The sequence below is a fragment of the Nicotiana tabacum genome, chromosome 15 (assembly GCF_000715075.1).
Source record: "Nicotiana tabacum cultivar K326 chromosome 15, ASM71507v2, whole genome shotgun sequence".
In the NCBI taxonomy this organism is placed as follows: Eukaryota; Viridiplantae; Streptophyta; class Magnoliopsida; order Solanales; family Solanaceae; genus Nicotiana; species Nicotiana tabacum.
In genome coordinates this window covers 111,203,016-111,224,170 of record NC_134094.1, presented here as the reverse complement: position 1 = coordinate 111,224,170, position 21,155 = coordinate 111,203,016, and the positions used below count along the sequence as shown (strand labels likewise).

The 21,155-nt window shown below is 35.8% G+C and overlaps 2 protein-coding genes across 6 annotated transcripts; both read left to right on the top strand.

Moving 5' to 3' along the window:
• Positions 1-1,338: 1,338 nt before the first annotated feature.
• On the top strand, positions 1,339-16,801 carry LOC107831316 (DNA (cytosine-5)-methyltransferase DRM2-like). 3 transcript variants are annotated; one of them, XR_012699103.1, is made up of 15 exons: positions 1,339-1,477; positions 1,616-1,681; positions 4,953-5,017; positions 8,927-8,973; positions 9,140-9,286; positions 9,427-9,526; positions 9,611-9,654; positions 10,181-10,327; positions 10,977-11,103; positions 11,406-11,497; positions 11,635-12,363; positions 12,555-13,006; positions 14,080-14,127; positions 14,236-14,339; positions 16,572-16,801. XR_012699103.1 is itself a non-coding variant. In NM_001326257.1 (15 exon segments), coding segments are annotated over 9 exon segments (1,827 nt in total). In that variant the 5' UTR covers positions 1,385-1,477; positions 1,616-1,681; positions 4,953-5,017; positions 8,927-8,970; the 3' UTR covers positions 12,993-13,006; positions 14,080-14,127; positions 14,209-14,339; positions 16,572-16,792.
• Positions 16,802-17,570: 769 nt separating this feature from the next.
• On the top strand, positions 17,571-21,155 carry LOC107831313 (actin-7). 3 transcript variants are annotated; one of them, XM_075231113.1, is made up of 7 exons: positions 17,571-17,730; positions 18,953-19,066; positions 19,186-19,255; positions 19,334-19,727; positions 19,806-20,419; positions 20,543-20,609; positions 20,883-21,155. In XM_075231113.1, the coding sequence occupies exons 3-6, from the start codon at positions 19,196-19,198 to the stop codon at positions 20,606-20,608; spliced, it is 1,134 nt and encodes a 377-aa protein (XP_075087214.1). In that variant the 5' UTR covers positions 17,571-17,730; positions 18,953-19,066; positions 19,186-19,195; the 3' UTR covers position 20,609; positions 20,883-21,155. The 3 variants fall into 3 exon arrangements, with proteins under 3 accessions (XP_075087214.1, XP_075087216.1, XP_075087215.1); XM_075231114.1 differs by having other exon boundaries at positions 17,703-18,520; XM_075231115.1 differs by lacking the exon at positions 18,953-19,066 and having other exon boundaries at positions 17,589-17,730.

Genomic DNA, 21,155 nt, shown 5'->3' with positions numbered 1-21,155 from the left:
CTAGCAATTTCTTGAGCCTCAATTACAAAGGCTCCTGTTGGTTTTTCAAAAAACAGCTTCTTGCATTAAGATTCTAAAATTTACCCGAAAATGTTGTTCAAGGTGGTTGTCGGTCTCATTCAAAAGGCGGAGGGGTATAGTTTTTCAAGCATTAAAGATTAATGGGGTAAAATGTATTTTACTCCTTAATTTATTAATACTACTCCATGTTTAATATATTCTCTCCGGTTAATTTTAATTGATATTTTGGTATTTTTTTTTTGTGTTCCACAATATTTGATTTTTTCAGATATTAAGAAGGAATTAATATTCTTTTTCAAAGTTGCCCTTGGAATAGAGAGCATAAAAGTATTTGTTATATTTCCAATGAACAAAATAATATTAATATAGTTAATTTTATTATTAATTAATTCTAAAATATGAATTTCTTAATATGTGTGAAAAATAACCAAAAAAATTATTTAAAATTGATGGGAGGGAGTACTTTTATTCAAACAGGACACAAGAGTAATTTCACAAGAAATAAGTAGGGCACTCTTATTGAGAATAATAATTGCAGTGATGTCAGGTCCAATGTCTACTCTGGAGAGTATAGAATTCATTTTACTTTCTTTTCACTTGCTTCCCCACATATAGTGTTTCTTGTTCTTTCTATCTGTCATTTAAAGTTTTGACATATTAATTAAAAATATTATTTAATTGCATTAATTGATGTTTGACCGAATAACTATTATCTATCAAATAAGTAATTAATGGCTATATGACTTTTAATGATAACGATTAAATTGGAATAAATATTACAATGTATCTTGATCTTTTAAGTGACAAATATTGAGAATGATATTTTTTAATAAAGTAGCAGATAAAAAAGATGGTACCATACTACCAGTAAATAATAAAAAAAAGAACGTTATTATTAACAATCATTTTATTCCCGTCTATACTATATTAATATAGAATCTCCTAAATTCACCCACTTGATGTGACAGAGTTAAAATAGTTTTATTTGATCATATTTTTATAAATACTTTGAAAAATTAATTATTATGGCTTATTTTATTTTTACATAATTTCTAATTATATAAATTTTATTCAAAATATTTATAGTGAGATCTGAAAATAATAGTATATACTATGTAGGCACATTTTATCCCTTCTTGTAAATATAAAAAAATTATTTCCGATAAATCCTCGTATCGATACTAAACTGTGAATTATTATGGCACATAAAATGGAAGGGGTGTAATTACACGTGGATCACAAAGCCAAAAGACTATCTTGCCCCTGGCTGAAGAGATGGTTTTTCAAAATTACCCCTGTTCGTCCCTCTCAACTCTCAAGTAAAGAGTAATGCGTTAAAATCCACATATCGAATTCAAGGAATCTCTCTGACTCATTGTCCTCCTAACTCTCACTCCACAACAAAATCTCCTTCATCTTCCTTGTTCGCTCTTCACTCTCTAATCAAATATCTCTGGTATATCTTTCTCTTTTCATTTTCACTCTGTAAACGAAAGAACCTTTTTTTTTTTGGGTTTTTGAATTTGCTGAAACTGTGGTTTTTTAATCCTAAATTTTTAACTTTCTTTTATGTCTGGGTTTTTGGGTAATGCAGGATATTAAGAAGATTTCTCATATAGCTTAAAGTTGCTTGACGACCTTGATCGTCAAAAATTCTCCGGTAATTTTTATGCTTTTAAAATATTCACTCGTTTGCTTACTTGTAATCAGTAATGAATGTCGAAAAACCTAATTTTTGTCTGCATGTTAAATTTTTAGGTGCAATTGAAGCTTTATTTCAAAATTGATAGGAAAAAAACAAAACCTAATCCCTCAATTGCAGAAATTGACTCCAAAAAGAACTAATTTTTGCATTAAAATTCTTGTCTAGTGTTTGACTTAGTGCACCGTGGCAAAATATATAGGATTATATGGAGAAAGAACATCCCCAAATTTCTCCCATTAAGTGCTTATGCTGGCAAACTGAAATATGAAGGATACTCTAAAAAGGAAACTAAAGAGTGAACACTGATCAAAATTAGGCTATTATTGGAGTTTTTCCATTCATTTTATAAGAAAGTTAACATAGATTTTAAGATACAAATATATGCTTAGGTTCACATATCAAGTTTTTTGTTTGCTTCTTAAATCTTAAAGTATGAACCTGGGAAATGTCAGTTTTTATTAGAAACCAAGAATCTTTTTTTATCCAAGATATACTAGCTTCTGTGTAATCTTTTTTTTTTTGGGGACAAGTTAAGGTTTTATTTGGGTGTGAAAAGTATGGGGAGATTCTTTATTACATTTTAATCATTCTCCAACTGGGAAGAACATTTTTGTTGTTGTTGAGATGATAAAAAAGCAAATGCTTTTAAAATTACCAACATAACAAATGCAGGCATTAGAATACTATCATGTATAACCATGCAAGCCCCCAGTAATACAACTATAAGTAGAACTCTACCTGACTTCTTATGCTTCCTCAAATTTCGTTAATGCTAAATATGGTGTGGATGAAGCAGCCCATCAGCCACTTGTTGGTCGGGCAGTAGACTAAAATTTGCATGTCTACAAACCAGAAAGCACAGAACAAACAGTACCTGGGAATAGTCTAGCACAATTATCAAACACGATCAAGCTTGGCAGGCATTAATTAGTCCTCTTTTAACATATCTTCACAATTGCCATTTGTAAATTGTAATCAATAGAAACATACATGTTTTAGCAAAGGCATAACTGAATAAGAGACATTGTCCATATGTTTAACCAAAATGTACTGTAATTCTTTTGGACTCTGATAATCCAGCAACTTCCTCACAAATATATAGATCTTTTTCTTTGATAATAATTTCATTAAAAAGGGAAAATATACAAGGAGTAACCAAAAAGTAGAAAACCTTACAAAAGGACATGGTTTTCTACGAATGACACCCAATCTTCTATACAAATAGGAACTTCATGGGTGCACCAAATAAGGGAAAAGAGGCTACTCCTCAGGTATACAGGATCTTTTTCTACTCCATCAAAAGCTCTACTATTCCTCACTCCAAACAAACCACAAGTGCAAGAGGAGCAACATTCCAAGCCCTTCATCTTCTCTTCCGTCTTCTAAAGGCCCAACTAAACATAGTTTCCTTAACCGTGCCCGACATCACCCACTCTATACCAAACCAACTCAAAATTTGTCCCCACAAATAAGATGCCATCCGGCAATGTAAAAGGAGGTGGTTCACGTCTTCTCCTGATTCTTTACATATGAAGCACCGACTAACACAAGTAACCTTTCTCTTTCTCAAATTCTCCGCCGTCAAAATCACCCCTCTTGTAGCTAGCCAAGTAAAGAAGCACAACATTCTTGGTACCCTAGGAATCCATACCGAATTATGTGGGAAGGCGACTTCTCCCTAGATAGTAGCTACCCATAATAAGACTTAATGGGAAACTGCCATTTTCCCCGTCGCCCCATCTCCATGCATCATGTCTATCTTGTGAAACTTATTGGCTATGAAGCAGTCCGAGCAAGTTCTGAAATTCATCTACCTCTCAGTCTTGCAAGTTCCTTCTAAACCTCATACTCATATAGATCTAAAGTGGTGAAGTGCTCAAATCCCCATACACCACCCCCAGGCTTTGGTATGCCAATTGTAGATTCTTAGAAACATTCACCAAAGGAAGCTACAAGGATAGAGATGAGATGGTTTCTTATAAAATTGTCAGCTAGAGATTTGCTCACTTGTACAATTCATCTTTAAGTTTAAACTGGAAGCAAGTAGATATAGAGGAAACTTTCATGAAGCCAGTAACTCCATGACAGCGAACCTTATCTTTTGTCTCTGATTTTGAACTGTAAAAGTCATGAAGAATATACAACAACAACAACAACAACCCAGTATAATCCCACTAGTGGGGTTTGGGGAGGGTAGTGTGTACGCAGGCCTTACCCCTACCCTGGGGTAGAGAGGATGTTTCCGATAGACCCTCGGCTCCCTCCCTCCAAGAACTCCCCACCTTGCTCCCTTGCTCTTGGGGTGACTCGAACTCACAACCATGAAGAATATAAATTTGTAATTTGTTTGTTGATGCATAAGAGAATTGTACAAATTTGTTATTAGTAAAGTAAGAAGCTACTGTAAGAAGCTATTGTCAAAAGACATGATTATACACATCACCCATACGACAAACTAGATGCATCAGCTCTGTGGCAAAAAGAAGAGAAGAATTTTGTTTGCTTACTATAAGTTGCTGAAGTTTGGTACCCCTCCTCAATTGCATCCATTAGTGTATTAGGTAGCAACCCATGATGCATCAGCTTTGGGGCAAAAGAAGAAACAGTTGTCAAGCCAACATAAACAACTAACATTGAGCCTGGATCAGCTGCATCTCTGTACTACAAAAAGTGTCTCATCCCTCCTTTTTTGTGTGAGTGACCTATGAGAAATCTAACACTATTGCAAAACCCTGATGGGTGAAACAAAGCACAGAAGTGAGTTCAGTTTCTCCTATTAAATAGACAAAAGTGAGTTCAGTTCTTCTGTTAAATAGACAAAAGTGACTTCAGTTTCTGCTAACAAAATTACAAATTATAGAAAAATCTGTTGGAAAATACAAATACTTTTGACACATAGAGCAAAGAATAGTTTCACAAAGTCAAGCAGATGATTTCTCAAATTTACCCCTGTTCGTCCCACTCAAGTAAAATAATCACATTAAACTCCACATATCGAATTCATATCTCTCTGGCTCACTGTCCTCCTAACCCTCACACTACAAGAATCTCTCCTTAAGTCTCTTCTTCCTTCACTCTTGATTCTCCTGTATGTATATCTTTCTCTTATCATTTTCACTTGTAAACGAAAGAACCTTTTTTTTTGGGATTTTGAATTTGCCTAAACTGTGGGTTTTCTTTTTCCTAATTTTTAACTGTTTTTGGTCTGAGATGTTGGGTAATGCAGGATATTAAGAAGATTTCTGATATAGCTCAAAGTTGCTGACGACCTTGATCGCCAAAGATTCTCAGGTAAGTTTAATGGTTTTAAATCTTTTTGGTCATCTTCTTACTTGTAATGGGTGATGAATGTTGGAAAAACCTAATTTTTGTCTGCTTGGAATTTTTGGGGAAATTGAAGTTCTATTTCAAAATTATTATGAAAAACAAGACTAATCCCCCATTTGCAGAAGTTGACTCCAAAAAGAACTAATTTTGCATTAAAATTCTTGTCGGATGTTCTATCTGCATTTGTTTAGATTTGTATTAGTTGCAGAAGGCAAATGCTTAAGCTGAATGAGACTACTGGAACCTAGTGGTGCATTCTTATGCATTTTTGCATTATTTTTGCAACTAATGTGTTATGGACCTAAGAAAACGATGTTACAATCTAAAAAAAATGATATATGTTAAAATACAACAAACAGGATGCTCACTACAGCTATAACTGATTACATATAATGAGAAAAACAGACACAAAAAGATACCTTGACATAGCTATGATTATGAGTTTATATAACGTATATAATGAGAATATTAGGACATTTCTTGCCTAACATTTTAACCTCTTGGTAATTTGCACCCTAACCGCTTAACTTAGGTATCAAAGTGCCACCAAAAGTCTAATGTCGAACATGCTGTCTGTGATAGGAAAAACAAAGCTTTCTAAGAAGTAAGAACTATATTTCCATGCAATTTATTTTGTTTTTTCGTCTATCACTTGGTGTATCACTCTTCATATACAAGCACAAAATATTAACTACATAAACAATTTTTTTTCTCTCTTCTTCCTTTTACTAGATAGCATGAGATGAATATGATGCGAGAAAAGAAAATTTTTCTAATAAAGATATTTTCGTTCTTTTAAGCCAGGAGGAAAATTTATAGATATTCAGAAGAAAAATGTATAGCATGGGAGGGCCGAAGATGAGAGTTAAATAGAAGATACAAAATTGTATTTATACTATTGTGGTTGTATTGCCTTTTTTCTTGTTGAAGGTATGGGGTTAGGTTTGTCTTTTCAAAAAGGATAAGAAATTGACAAGATTATAAAAAATAGTTTGCACCAAATCTACGCGCCTCCCCTTGAATAGTTCAAATTAATGTGTCTTTTAGTGACCATATCGTATGGAAATATTATTTATACCGTCTTTTTCAATGTTGCTATTGAAAATTGCAATGTTATATTTTTGGGACACTTCGGTACAAAGTGATTGATGTTGCCATGCTAATTACTATGTGCTAGTAAAGATATAGATGTATCATTTGAATCTTGTCCCGCTCTTTGTACATATTGAGGAAAATAATCAATCTTTAGGTCTTTAGAAGGTGTAATACAAAAGATGGAATGTCACTATATGATTGTTTGAATTGTAACAGTGCGACAAGGTTCAAATGAATCATATTAAATACAAAACATGCAATATCACAGTATCAGATTGCTTGAAATTATGGATTTCTTCTTTAAGACTTGGTCCAATTTGTATCTCCTTGTTCCTTTGAAGTTGAATGAACCCCAACTTTGTAAGAAATTCACAAGTTTTGCTTCTTTTTGTCGCTCTTCTACTGTGCCTTGGCTTGTAAAGTTGGTTTGTTTTATATTTTCTATTTATGCCTCGACTTGTACAATCTATATTGCCGGCTTTGGTTGGAGGGTGAGAGATGAAAATAGAAGCACTGCAGTGTTGTTGTCTTTGAAAAGGAAACTAGGTCTTTGCTAAAATATCATATTGGTTATCTGCATGTTTGGGACTAGATTCTTTCAATTTCTTCAAATATCTGTGGAAGCCATTTTCAGTGAGCTAATAATCTATTTTTGAGACAAGTTACTTGTCAGCACTTATTTTGGTCAATGCTGCATGAGATTCGTTGGAAGGGCGATGTAAGGCTAAGCAACCGATGTCCATGCAGTTACTATCCGTTAACTGGGGTCCCCTTCGTACGCTAGACGAGACTGTCAGTGCCGTACGGAAAACCAATGTCAAGAGCAATTGAGAGAAGAGAAAAGAGAATTGAGAATGAAAAAAAACTTGATTGCATTAATGAAAGCTATTACAGAAAAGCAACACGGTGTCGAGGGGGAGAGACACCAGTACAGAGAATTGTTTGCTTGCTAGAAAGTTTGAATGCTTGATCCCCCCTAATAATGCTTAAAAAAATAAACCAAAGTTCCAGTACAAGACCTAACTAAGCTAGAGAGACATAATGGAAATACATGAAGTAAAACTACTCTATATTTACAATGAAAAGGACTTGGATTCCTACAAAGTAGAAGCAGGTCCGTTGGCAACAACCTTGTCTTTAGCATCAGAGTCTGCGCGTGCGGCGCTGTTGGCATCTGTCTGCGGCTGGGCGCTGGCGAGGGCTATCGGTGGGGCGACATAGGCACATGCGCGCTTGTCACATGGCGCGGCCAAGACCACGGGGCCGTCTTTGGCGCTAGGCGTTGGGAGGCTTGCCAGGACTCCATTGGGCGCGTCCAAGGGGTCATGGGGCATGGGGCATGGCTGGAAAGCCGCCCATGACAGTCTTCACGTGGCATAACATGTTTAAAATTGCTTCTATCTTGAGTTGAGTACTTGTTAGCACTCTTGGTATCTCTAGAATATTGTAGAGAACAAGCTTAGAAAAGGAAAAATTGTATCCCTAAGTTTTCAAGATAATAAAAAGGAGGCAGCCTTGATAAACTTTCAATCATCTCCTGCTGGATGGTTGTTGAAAGGTGAACATGGGCTTATGAAATCCCTTTTTATCATGTTTCACCGTGACTGTTCTTCCAAATCACAGGATAATTAATTACCCCCTCCCTCGAGTAGTTTAAGCTATTTATGAGAATTCTGCAACTTCTTCAAGCTCTTCATGAGGATGAATATCCTGTTTGTAATATTTGGGGAACTTTTACCATATTTGTGTAGGAAACTGTGGTTCCTCTATAATCATTGAACCTAAATGATAGTGAAAACTATTTTAAGTCTTGCCATTTTTTTAAGGGTGAAACAGCAGGCAAGTAGGAGGTTTTGAAGGTTTGAGAAAGCTCGACAATTTTTGGGGTTGTTTTGGATGCACATTTGAATTGTTTCTAACAGAAGTAAATTGGAAAGAATCAATAGTTTAACAATTCCATGGAGAGTTCTTCAGGACTAACCTTTTTAAGTTAAGTCTTCATAGACCTGGTCATATTGATGTTAGTATTATCCCACTGCCAATGTTGGTGCCAAAGAGGAATCAGTAGGAGGCATACGATCTTGTTCTCTTATGATTTGTGTCATTGATTCCATCAAACAAAACCTGTTTGAGGCGGCCTCTTTTTTAAATTTGGATGAGTTGCAAGCCAAGTCGAAATGCAATTCAAGTCGAAATCAAATATGAACTTAAAAATGCAAATATATTGGAAATTATGTAAATAGGACCCAGATTAAAGCATGAACGATTATGAAGTGAAAACATAAAGGGCATGGTATTAGTTCTTCAATCCCTCTTATTCTAACATCACAAATAATTAACTTGTCCTTTTCGTCATCAAAACTTTGATTAAGAGAGCATGTTAAATAATTCAATAGCGAAAAATTATAATACTGAACGATACATGCTTAAATTTAGGAGGAAAGTCATATGATCAAAGGAAAAAATAAATCTAGGAGCAAAGTCTCTTCATTTCCTTTTCGATATAGGCCTTGGTATAGTGAATGGGATTGGAAATTGCTTTTTGTACTTATGTTAATTAATTGAAGAAGGTATCATGTATATTCTTTTGAAGTTGTGTTTTGTGTCCAAAAGGAAAGAACTTAAGTGCTATATCCTCCTGCTTCAATATCAAGACATGAAGAAACTTTTGTTTTTGAGTTTTTTGTGTGAGATATGATGGGCTAACTTTTAGCTTTGATGATTGATCTGTGGAGCTTTAATGACAGTAATTCACGTTTACCTTCTGGTGTTTTGTAGGGTGCTTAACAATTCGGAGTTCGTTTTCAGGCTTACCTTGAGAAATGGTAAATTTAGCTCGTTTCTCAATTCCCTTACACTGCAAGTTTTTGAATTCCTTCTGTTCTAATAAATCAGAAAAGAAATTATATGTTCCTTTTTTATTCAGATTTTTGATAAATGGAGGAAAAACATTTATTGTTTGTTTGTATTTCTTGTTTCAATCCCGTGCAGGACAACAATCTTTCTGGAGAAGACAATGACAACATTGACTGGGATACTGAAGATGAATTAGAAATACAGGAAATACAGGACACAACATTTTCCTCATGCATGGATTTAAGAACTACTGGACAACATACTGTTAGATGTGATGGGGAGGTAAATGCTTTAAGCCTATGTTGATACCTACTGATACTTCTTGTCAAGGACATCGTTTTTAACCCCCAAAAAAGGAAAAAAAAAATAGTTCATACCATTGCATCTCAACTTATGGTCAATTCTTGTTCTCTTACCTGAAGGCAAGCTCATCATCAGTACCCTGTCAGTCCAAGTTCATTCAGCAGTTTGTAGTGATGGGATTTCCTGAAGCATCTATTGCAAAAGCAATAGAGCAAAATGGTATTTGAATATGACTAGTTTTTATACAACTAAAAATTTTGATTTTTCTTTCGTGGCATTTATGTTATGTGACTTTGGACGCAGGAGAAGATTCAGATTTGGTGTTGGATGCTCTTTTGACATTCAAGGTGCGTAATGTGTGCCTCATTGTTTTCAAACTGCTTATATTATATTTTGTAATAGGTCACTGTCTGAGGGAATGAAGATGGTTCAATCCACCCCTCATTTGGCAACTACCTTTTGTTCTTCTAATAGTTGTTGCCTATAGATGCCACCACTTGCATAACATGGTTTATAGAGAGAAGCTCATTTACATGTTCCAAGTAAAGTTTAGATCAATCAGGGTTTTGAATGAGATGGTGACACCTATTAATGTAGAGATTGGGCCATGTGACTGTGCAATGAATGATGCCAATTGTTCTTTGTTGGTCTGCACAACTCTGTTAGCAAGCTTGAACTGTATTAAGAATATGCATGACTTCTCCTTCCATTTTTTCACAAGTAATGACCCTCTAATACTAACAACCCCCCCACAACCCCCAAACCATCTCCAAAAGAGGAGGAAATAAAAATAGAAAAAATTCTGGTCTTTGCATAAATTTTAGCAGTATTAATCATCCATTCATACTTTTCATTTGTCTTTGGATGTTGCAGGCCCTTGAAGACTCTCCCGAAGAACAACCCAGTGCTAGCCCTCAACCCTGCATTAATTCTGATGATAGCTCTTCTGAATACAATGAGAACTTACTGGATGATGTGTATGAGGAAGATAGTTGGTCCTCCGACTCAGATAGCTGTAGAGTATGTTATCCTCAATCATACGCCATTCTCTATTTTTCTTTTCAGTGTCTAACTGTGGCATAGGAAATATTCTATCTGGTTTCTATTTGTTCAAAAGATACATTTAGCCATTTTTTTGTTCGGGCACCTTTTTGATCTTTGTAACAGTCATTTGTGTAATGCAATATCAGTGATATGGTATTTTTGAACACCCATGGCTTCTTTTCCTGCTAGATTATATAAGTAATATGAGGTGGTTTAGTTTTACAAATTTGCGGACAACTACAAAATAAAATTAAAGGTATTTGTGATTTTCAGCTTTGACAGCCATCAGGTTCTTCCAGTTGGAGGATGCACAAGATATTTTCATTTTTCTTTTAATTTAGGATTTGGGGAGACATAGAAGTGGTTTGTTTGGGAGTAATTTCTCCAAATGAGGAGACGGTGACCTGTAAAAGTAGTTCTGAAAGTTGGACGAGTGTGACTCGAAATTAATTTTTAGCTGCTCACTATTTTTGGGGCTTAAAGAACCTTCTGTCTCACGTATTTATGCATCAACTTGTACTTTTTTTACCACTTAAGATTTTTGCTGGTCCTGAATGTTGTTACAAGTTTTCTGGGCACAATTATATAAAGCTTTTCTAACATTTTCCTTTTGCAACTGTGATAGAATTCTGCTAAACAATGCTACGTGAAAGTTGAGAGCAGTTCTTCGTCTGAAAAAGAGCAGACTTTATTGTTCCTGGCAAGTATGGGATACCCCGCGGAAGAGGCTTCCATAGCAATGGAGAGATGTGGTTCGTATATTAAATAGTGCATTGTCCTCTACATAACTAATGTTATCTAAATCTTTTTATCTGATTAGACATTTAGTTTAGCTTTTGATATGTATTAATTATGCTAAGATTTTATCAATGGCGGAAGAAATCTTATTCATGCAAGTTCTAGGTTAGATGCTACTCTGTTGAGTTCCTAGTTATGTATTTAGAACAAAATCTGCTTATTGACACTACGATATTCCTGGATATCTTATTAGAACTGTAGCACCTTTTTTTAATTTCATTTCTAGGTTATTAATGTCCTATTCACAACTTTCTAGGTCCAGAAGCATCGGTTGCTGAATTGACAGATTTCATATGTGCTGCTCAAATGGCTAGAGCAGAAGATGTCTATCTGCCAGAAGATGTAAAGGTCTGCTTTCCCCTCGCAGTATTGTGAAATGGACTCATGCGAACTAACAATCTGCCCAACTTTGTTTGCATTTATAATTGCAAATTTGCAGTGTCATTTTCCATAGGATTGATGTTTTTTTCCTTCCATTGTGACAGCCAAAACTGAATCATATATTGAATGGTAGTGGTGGATACAAGAAGAGGAAGATGTACAATGAATTGTGCAAAAGAAAAAAGGCAAAGGCAATTTTTGAGGAAGAGACAATTCGTTTGCCCAAACCTATGATTGGGTTTGGGGTTCCTACCGAACCACTTCCAGCAATGGTTCGAAGAACTCTTCCCGAGCAAGCTGTTGGACCCCCGTTTTTCTACTATGAAAATGTGGCTCTAGCTCCAAAGGGTGTGTGGGACACAATTTCTAGATTTTTGTACGATATTGAGCCAGAGTTTGTCGACTCCAAATATTTTTGTGCTGCTGCAAGAAAAAGGGGTTATATTCATAATCTGCCGGTTGAAAATAGATTTCCTTTGTTTCCACTTGCCCCACGTACCATTCATGAGGCACTTCCCCTATCGAAGAAATGGTGGCCATCTTGGGATCCACGGACAAAGTTAAATTGTTTGCAAACAGCCATTGGAAGTGCACAATTGACGAATAGGATTAGGAAAGCTGTGGAGGACTTTGATGGTGAGCCACCAATGAGAGTTCAGAAGTTTGTTCTTGATCAATGTCGGAAGTGGAATTTGGTGTGGGTTGGGAGAAACAAAGTTGCTCCTTTGGAGCCTGATGAAGTTGAAATGCTACTGGGATTTCCAAAGAACCATACTAGGGGAGGTGGTATAAGTAGGACCGATAGATACAAGTCGCTTGGTAATTCATTCCAGGTTAGCCTAACCTTCTTTCTTTTTTATTTCACTGATATCTATGTCTTATTATTTTCTCCCTCCTTCCCCTTTTCCCCATGAACTTGGGTTTGTTAAATATAGTGAAGCTACTCCTTTTATTGGCTTATTCAATTTCTTTTCTTTGTTAGAATAACTTTTGACATGATACTTGGATCGATCATTTCGATTAGGTTGACACTGTGGCATACCATTTGTCGGTATTGAAAGACTTGTTTCCCGGTGGTATCAATGTCTTATCACTCTTCTCTGGAATTGGCGGTGGTGAAGTTGCTCTTTATCGTCTTGGTATTCCACTAAACACAGTGGTTTCTGTGGAAAAATCTGAAGTCAACAGGGATATTGTGAGAAGCTGGTGGGAGCAAACTAATCAGAGAGGGAACCTTATACATTTTAACGATGTGCAGCAGCTGAATGGAGACCGCTTGGAGCAACTGATAGAGTCATTTGGAGGATTTGATTTGGTAATTGGTGGAAGCCCGTGCAATAACCTTGCAGGCAGTAACAGAGTGAGCAGGGATGGGCTTGAAGGCAAAGAGTCTTCCCTATTTTATGACTATGTTCGGATATTGGACTTGGTCAAGTCCATAATGTCCAGACATAAACATTAGTAGACAAGTAGCAGGCAAGTTCTGTACTTTGTTTTTCCTTCATTTTGCAAATTACTTTACTAAAGCCCCCTTACTTTTTTTGACTATGTGTCTGTTTAATATATGTCCTCCAAGACTTTTCTTTATTAAAGTTCCAGGAAAAAAAATACTTTTCTTTGTTGCTATTCTCTTATATCTTGCTTAACGTTATATAGGCGCCAATAGAGGAGCTGCAATGTTATACATAGAAACAAGATTGAATCCTGGATTTCTTTATTGCTATATCTTTGTTCTAGTTAATAAAAACAATCACTCTCTCCTTGTTTTGCTTTTAAGTCTAAACCAAAGAGATCCTGGTTTTTTCCGTGTTCAAGAATCTTACAATTTGACAGTACTTTTGAGGTATTTCCGATGACAATTTTCTCCACTTTAGTTTTTCAATCCTTGATTGGCATTTGTAAGAGAAGCATTATCTTGGTTGAAATGAGGTCTATGGTTACTGTTTAGGGAACAAGTGGACTACATTGGTTTCTGCTGATCATCACCTTGATATTTCATCGCAGTGGCATTCTGACAGTGCTGCTGCCTTATGATCTAACGGTTTTAATAATCATTGGGTTCCATTCCATCTGAGTCTTTGTGTCCAACAAACATCTTTTAGTCATACTGAACTTTGAAAATGTCTTGACTGATATAAAATCATCTATTTATGATGTTATCTACTCATTTCTTGGAAGTCAGTTTTTTTTTTCTTCTTGACAACTTTCAAACAAATCTGCACATGCTCATAGTCTCTTAGTCTATTTCCTGACAGCTTAGAAGCATGTGCAACCTCATTAGTTTTATTACATTTTTAACTTCAGCATATTACTATTTGATAAGGGTTGTTTGTGTAGCTTTAGTCTCTCTTTTATACCTTAGAATGTCTCAATCTTATTAGACCATCCTCCATGCATCTAAGAAATTTGTGTGAGAAACCAAATGAACCTCTTGGGACTAACATCAATTGGAGAGCAACTATCATATTCTGAATTGCTTTAAATTTAATAATTTTTCGTGTTGTTTTTTCCCTTAAAGTTCTAAGCTGAATTGCTTCATTTTCTTACAGGTTATATCATCCCAACTGCCGTTACTTATGCTAGATTAACAAGTTCAAGTAAGTGGCAGGAAGCTTCTCTTTCAGGTCTTTGGATACACGTAAATTATTTGAAGCATTCTTTTCCAGCCTAACAGATAGTTTTCCTCCATTTTCTGTTCTTTCCAGAGCAGGCGTAAATGTAAATCCAACTATTGTAGTTGACAGCAGTAATAGGAGGCATTTGATTAAACAATTGAATTATTCATCAAACTGTGCGTTGCTTTAAGAAGGTGATTTAGAGCAAGCAAGCTGAACATTCTTGACCTACGATGTGTTCTTTTATCTTGTGTTCTGCATATCATGTGAGAGGTTTCTTGAAACTGAATGTTAATGAAAGAGTTGAAAGATGGCATATTTTTGCTGGTTTGTTTATTTGTTTGTCTGCAGGTTTTCTGATCGAAATCATTTTTTTTTTGAATCCATCAAAATCTTGAGCAAAATGTTACTGCAACATCCCCCCCCCCCCCCCAACACACAAATATAGTAAGACCACTCTCGTAATGAGCATGAAGGGATATATGAATTAGTCCCATCAGAATTTCGTGACCATTTTGTCTGGTGACTTTGTGGTCCACTAATGTAGCGTTTAAGTTTCTTAAACATCTACAATTCATTGCTCGTTTCCAAGCCTGTTGTCCTGGTTTTCAAATGCTCCACTTCCATCATCAGTCCCCTCAGGTATGTTTTAAAGTTTGTCAATTTTTATGATTCAAGCGACCTCTTCTGTTATATATTCAAATGCAATAAATGGAATAAAGTTTCTACTTTCTATGGTTCTGGTTTTACCATAATGGAATTACTCTTTAGTGCTTAATCCAACTACTACTGGTTGATTATTCTATGTTGTCAACAAAAATGAGGGCAACAGTGAGAAGATTTTTATTTTTTTTTGATAAGGAGACAAAGGGGCATTCCGAGAAATGAACCAGCAGAAGATTCTACTGGTGTTATTAGTGAGGGAATTCTGAATAAGATTAAATAAGTTGTTTTCTTATAGGATCCACTGAATTAACTTTGTTGATCTATATTCTATCTAGTTAGAGTTGGATATCTTCCTTCATTGGTTATAGACCTTAGGTTTGCACCTGTAAACTAGCTGAATAACGTGATTTCTCGTTATTCAAAAACATAAGCAGCCTTTGGCCAAATTTTTTGTTTTGAACAGCAAAATTAGTAGCTTTTCTCTCTTTTTCATTCACCAACTTCAAGTTGGTAATCCTCGGGTTCGTTGAAGCCATCTTAGTAAAAACCATTTGAAAAACTGTATGAATCATCTTAAAGGCAGGCCTCCAAGACTCATTATTACAGTTGTAGAAATAACTATAACCACAGGCTTCTACATTCTTCTTTGGCTTTCAAGAAGATGATAAATGTGAAATTAAGTAAAATTACTGCTGACTGGTCCCAGCATAAAAAGCGCATGAAAAAGAAAAATATGATTGCAAGGTACATGATAGAACCACATGCGTGAGTCCCAAATTTTATATGTTTCTGTGGTTGAATCTTCCTTTTCTAACCAATTTTTCGAAGTTTGGAATCTTAATATTTACTTTGATACAAGGGACAGATAAAACTTGGATAACATAAGCTGATGTATTCTGTTTACTTGTTATATTCTGCTTGTGTGATTTTATGTCTGAAGTGATAACTATGGATATCAAGATGGCTATGAATTTTTGTGCTTTGATATGAATAAGGTAGTTGCTATGATTAGAGGATAGTTCTGCCGAATAAATCATGATTTGCCTGGGTTTTGGTCTTCTCTATTTTAATTTGTAATGAGTCATTGTCACTGCTTTTTGATTCATTAGTGTTAATCTTTGAATTAGCTTAGTCTCTCATGATCATTCACTTGAATCAATGGATGTTGCTTTTATGATTAGGATCCTTTACTGATGAAGTCTGTGTGTGTATAATCAGTGCATTGAGCCCCCTGTTCATGCATTTTTACATGCGCGCATCTCTTTCATGTTGTTAATTTGAAATCCTTGATGCTCAGTTCAGTCTCATAGTTGTCATTCTGTGCGATTCCATGTAGTTAAAACACTTGATAGCTTTCTTCGGATAATGAAATTCAACATATTCGTTTAGGTTGCACACCTCCAATGGTCATGACTTACTAAATTTTTAATTCATTTGTTTGACAATACGTTTTAAATAATTATAGTGTGTCGTGTATTAGATGATGCCTGCCTCCAAGTGATTCTTGAGCTTATAACCTGACCACCACTTTGTGAAGATGGAGCTGATGTTTATCAAGTCATTTAGAAATGTTGTATTCTAGATATTTTGTCTTTTTATTTGTGTTTTTTGTCATATCCTCGATCTCTATTTCAGTATTAGTACCATGCGGTTGACTCATCATATAATGAAAGATGGTCCTGATCTTAGTGCTTGACATCTTAAAAGGGTTTTTAAGTTTTTTTTTTTTACTGAATCATTTATTTATCTATCTTTTGTAGGTGGAGCAAATGAACAAAGGGCAGAGAAAAGCAGTGAGACCTTACTTAAGAGTACCGATTGATTGTTGCTGAAACTTAAAATCGTTTAGAAATCTTTTATCTTCGAACATTTTCAAACTTAAGTATTCTAATTCTTGAATTGTAAACAGTATTATATATTTTTGACTCTTTGGATATTACCCTTGGATATGTTGGGATTATTGGAATATGATTCTGGTTAACTTCCTCAATTTAGTGTTCCCTGCCATCCTGATGGGCCTTCTAGAGGCTTTGGTAGAGATTGCTTCCAGGAATCAAAATACTTTTGTTGGGAGTTTGCAATTCTTTTCTTTTGGTGGCGCATGCTATTTAGAGATTAGTCAGTACTTATTTTGTCCTGACATTGTAAACTAAAAATCTTGACTTCAGGGCAATTTAGGACATCTATGTCTCAAAAAGTTGAACTGAAAAATTGTAATTCATGACGCACTGATTAATTCTTGAATAGCAGTCCTTTAGAGGTAGCTTGCTACCTGATGTCATTTCTACGCAAATCAAGTGACAGTTAAGGAAGTAGGCTCAAGAGTTACGCAATACCTGTAATAGGTAGCAGATACTTAGTGAATAGTCGAGGTATATGCAAATTGGCTCCGCAATATCATAAATTCTTTTCTCTCATGTGACCGCCCTCTAGCCCTCCAAATTCGCCGGAGCAATAATGAACTCCTGATTCAAATTACAGATATGGTAGAAGATGAGCATTTTAAGAGTTTATTTTGGGTATAACTCAAAAAATAGAGCAAAACGTACAACTCTTAAAAGCGAGATACAAAAAATACAGTTTTGCATGAGATACATTTTAAGAGTGTGTTGCAGTCTTGTAGTGAATAAATAAATCTAGGTAAGTTAGAAATAATTGCAACAATCTCTTTTTCTAATGTAAAAATAGAGAAAAATTTGATTTCTGTAAATCTCATCGGAATTCCACATTTTTGCATTTGCATTTTCATTTCATTTACCTGATACCCCTTTAAAGGAATCAAAGATACATGGGGATAGGAGCCCACATTCGTTTTTCCTTAAATATATTTCCTACTGTATTCTAGAGGCTTCTCTTTGTTTAGGAAAAGGGGAGTCTTCTCTTCACCCGCTGCCGCTAGTCAGTCAAACAGCAAAAAGGGTTTGATTTCTTTTCAATTTCTGCTTTTCAATTATTGTTGATAATCATCCCTCTTCAGTTGTTTAATATTTTGATTTTGCGATTTCCTGTTTTGTTCGTTGTCTTCACTTTCACCCTGTTGTGCTGGCTATTTGCTTTGATTTTGCTCGACTTTTTGATGTTGTTGCTGCTAAGTGAATTCTGGGCTTCTTAGTTTTTGATTTGAACTTCACTTAAAACTTTGTTTGGCTGATCTCTCACTATGTTTGATAATTTTGGTGGCTAGAAAGTTAATAAAAGGGCTCGTTTTCTTTATCTTTTAGTGAATACTTCATCTGTCCTTTTTTTCTTAAATTAAGGTGACGCTGGTAGTATTTGATGAGTCGAAAGAGGTTTTTCCTTTGCCATAAGTTTTTCAAATAGTTTCGATATATTTTGGGCTGTCGACTATTGTGACTTTATTTTACTTCATCTTATTTTGATAGGGATGATCTTAGACGGCTAGTGGTTAATGTTGTGCCCACGCTATCATTTTCGTTTTTTAGCTCAGGGCCTTAATTACTAGTTATTGTTATTGCATGTAATCTATTTTATGGTTTTTATGATGATGCTACTATTTTTATGGTTTCTGATGATGGTACTATATAGTCTCTTCTCGTTTTCTTTCCGCCTTCCTGAGGGTCTATCGGAAACAGCCTCTCTCTCCCATCGGGCAGGGGTAAGGTCTGCGTACTCACTACCCTCCCCAGACCACAAGTGGGATTTTACTTGGTCGTTGTCCTATTTTATGTGACAGGGTCCTGACTCGTGAGTAAGTCTAATTCTTGTAGGAGTCTGCGTTCATTTAATGTAGACAATATTCTTCATAGAGCTGAGATGCATGCCATAGTCCTGTTGTGGAATTGTGCTAAGACATATTTGGAGGACGTAATAAGCCATCGTTCTATAAAATGCATTTTGTTTCCCTTTGCCATTACATGCATTTTTTCTCCTCTCTTTTTTTTTTTTGGATAAGTCAAAATTCATCAATAAACACTAGCTCAGTATAAAAAATATGTACAAGTGTGTATACAACTCAACTCGAGTTATTCGGAGTCACATATCAAGTTTGCCTAGATATTATCATGGATGAACTTCAACTGCATCTGTTGACTTGTTTCTCCTTTCTATTGTGTTTTTCTTGAATCTTAATTGCAGTCTGCAATATTGTTTCTGATGTTTTTGTTCTCTGTTCTCCTTTTAGGAGTAGGGGATGTTCTTTGGTTGTAACAGCAGGTTTTTTCTGTATAAAAAAAGGGAATTGATCTATCTTAGATCTTGAAAGCAAATTGCAAAGAGAAATAAACAAATTGGTGGAGTAAGCAATTTTTTGCACAAACTGAGCTACGCTGATATTGTTAACATTCTTTACTTTGACTCTGCATTTGTACCGGTGATTTCTCATCTAGATTGTACTTGTACTTTTAATATATGTAGTCCTTAGAAGATGGCTGAAGGTGAGGACATTCAACCACTCGTTGTTGACAATGGAACTGGAATGGTTAAGGTTAGCTAGAAAAAAATAGCTTGCAGTTTTAACTTATTATTATTTAAGTTTGTTAGTGACTCATATTCTTTTTTCAAGGCTGGCTTTGCTGGAGACGATGCTCCAAGGGCTGTATTTCCAAGTATAGTTGGTCGTCCTAGACACCAAGGAGTAATGGTTGGGATGGGGCAAAAAGATGCCTATGTTGGTGATGAAGCTCAGTCTAAAAGAGGTATTCTGACTTTGAAATATCCGATTGAACATGGTATCGTCAGCAACTGGGATGACATGGAGAAAATTTGGCATCATACATTTTACAATGAGCTTCGTGTTGCTCCCGAGGAGCATCCTGTTCTTCTTACTGAGGCACCACTTAACCCCAAGGCAAACCGAGAGAAAATGACCCAGATCATGTTTGAGACCTTCAATGTGCCAGCCATGTATGTTGCAATCCAGGCCGTTCTTTCTCTGTATGCTAGTGGTCGTACTACTGGTAAGCAGAATTTCTGTTATCTTCTGGTTCTTTATTGCTTATAATCCATTACTAATATGATCGTTGTGATTCAAAAAGGTATTGTGCTTGATTCTGGTGATGGTGTGAGCCACACTGTCCCCATCTATGAGGGATATGCGCTTCCCCATGCCATCTTGCGGTTAGATCTTGCCGGTCGTGATCTTACTGATTATCTCATGAAGATTCTCACTGAGAGAGGTTATATGTTTACCACATCTGCTGAACGGGAAATCGTTCGTGATGTGAAGGAGAAGCTTGCCTATGTTGCATTGGATTTTGAACAGGAGCTTGAGACAGCAAAGAGTAGCTCATCAGTTGAGAAGAGCTATGAGCTTCCTGATGGACAAGTCATCACAATCGGTGCTGAGAGGTTCCGTTGCCCTGAGGTCCTATTCCAGCCATCATTGATTGGAATGGAAGCAGCAGGAATTCATGAAACAACCTATAACTCAATCATGAAATGTGATGTGGACATTAGGAAGGATTTATACGGAAATATTGTGCTCAGTGGTGGCTCAACAATGTTCCCTGGCATAGCAGATCGAATGAGCAAAGAAATCACTGCTCTTGCTCCAAGCAGCATGAAGATCAAGGTGGTTGCACCACCCGAGAGGAAGTATAGTGTCTGGATTGGAGGGTCAATTCTAGCTTCTCTCAGTACTTTCCAACAAGTTAGTTTTCCTTCGCTCTATTTGACTGTAGCCAAAAGAAAAAAAGGAAGATTTATTTTTGATTTTTCTCTTGTTAACTCTTCAAGCTTGAGGGATTAGCACTAATTTCTAGTTAATATGCAGATGTGGATTTCAAAGGCCGAGTACGATGAATCTGGTCCTGCAATTGTTCACAGGAAATGCTTCTAAGGTTGGTCGGATCTTGAGTCCTTTATTTTTTTAATAATAAATCTGTTTCTTTCTTCTTCTTTTTTGGGGGTTACGTTGGTCGTATTTTAAGAGGTGCATTTGAAGTGATCTTGGGAGCAGTATTTTTTTTTTGCTTGGTTACTTTCATTATGTACTATATCTAGTTTGGTGGTGCTTTAATTTTTCCTATAAAGTAGTTTTGCTAGTAAGCCCTGAAAATGGTTGAAGAGCCGTCTTAAGAAGAGACTAACGCTTCTGTTTTATTGCTTCTCAGGTTGAGACAGCTGTGGTTATATTTCTCATGTAATCAGAGGTTTTGCAATAGTGTGGAATGTGGATTTGCTTGCAGTTTTGAACTCTATATACTAGAAAATACATTAGAAGTGACCTTGTTCCAGTTTACATGCTATGTTGGTAACTGAATGATAGACTTGGTGTTACTGTGCTTTATATTCACGTGAGAGATTGGATTTGTATGTTAGCTTTCAAGATGTTATGAATATGATATGTTCATATGATGGTAATGAAGAGTGAGAGATTGGATTTA

Coding starts and splice junctions, on each gene's coding strand:
- LOC107831316 (XM_075230462.1), top strand. Junction 9,527..9,610: donor AAAAGCAATAGAGCAAAATG/GTATTTGAATAT, acceptor CTTTGGACGCAG/GAGAAGATTCAGATTTGGTG. Junction 11,104..11,405: donor CATAGCAATGGAGAGATGTG/GTTCGTATATTA, acceptor ACAACTTTCTAG/GTCCAGAAGCATCGGTTGCT.
- LOC107831313 (XM_075231113.1), top strand. CDS start 19,196: ATGGCTGAAGGTGAGGACATTCAACCACTCGTTGTTGACAATGGAACT. Junction 19,256..19,333: donor ATGGAACTGGAATGGTTAAG/GTTAGCTAGAAA, acceptor TCTTTTTTCAAG/GCTGGCTTTGCTGGAGACGA. Junction 20,420..20,542: donor CTCTCAGTACTTTCCAACAA/GTTAGTTTTCCT, acceptor GTTAATATGCAG/ATGTGGATTTCAAAGGCCGA.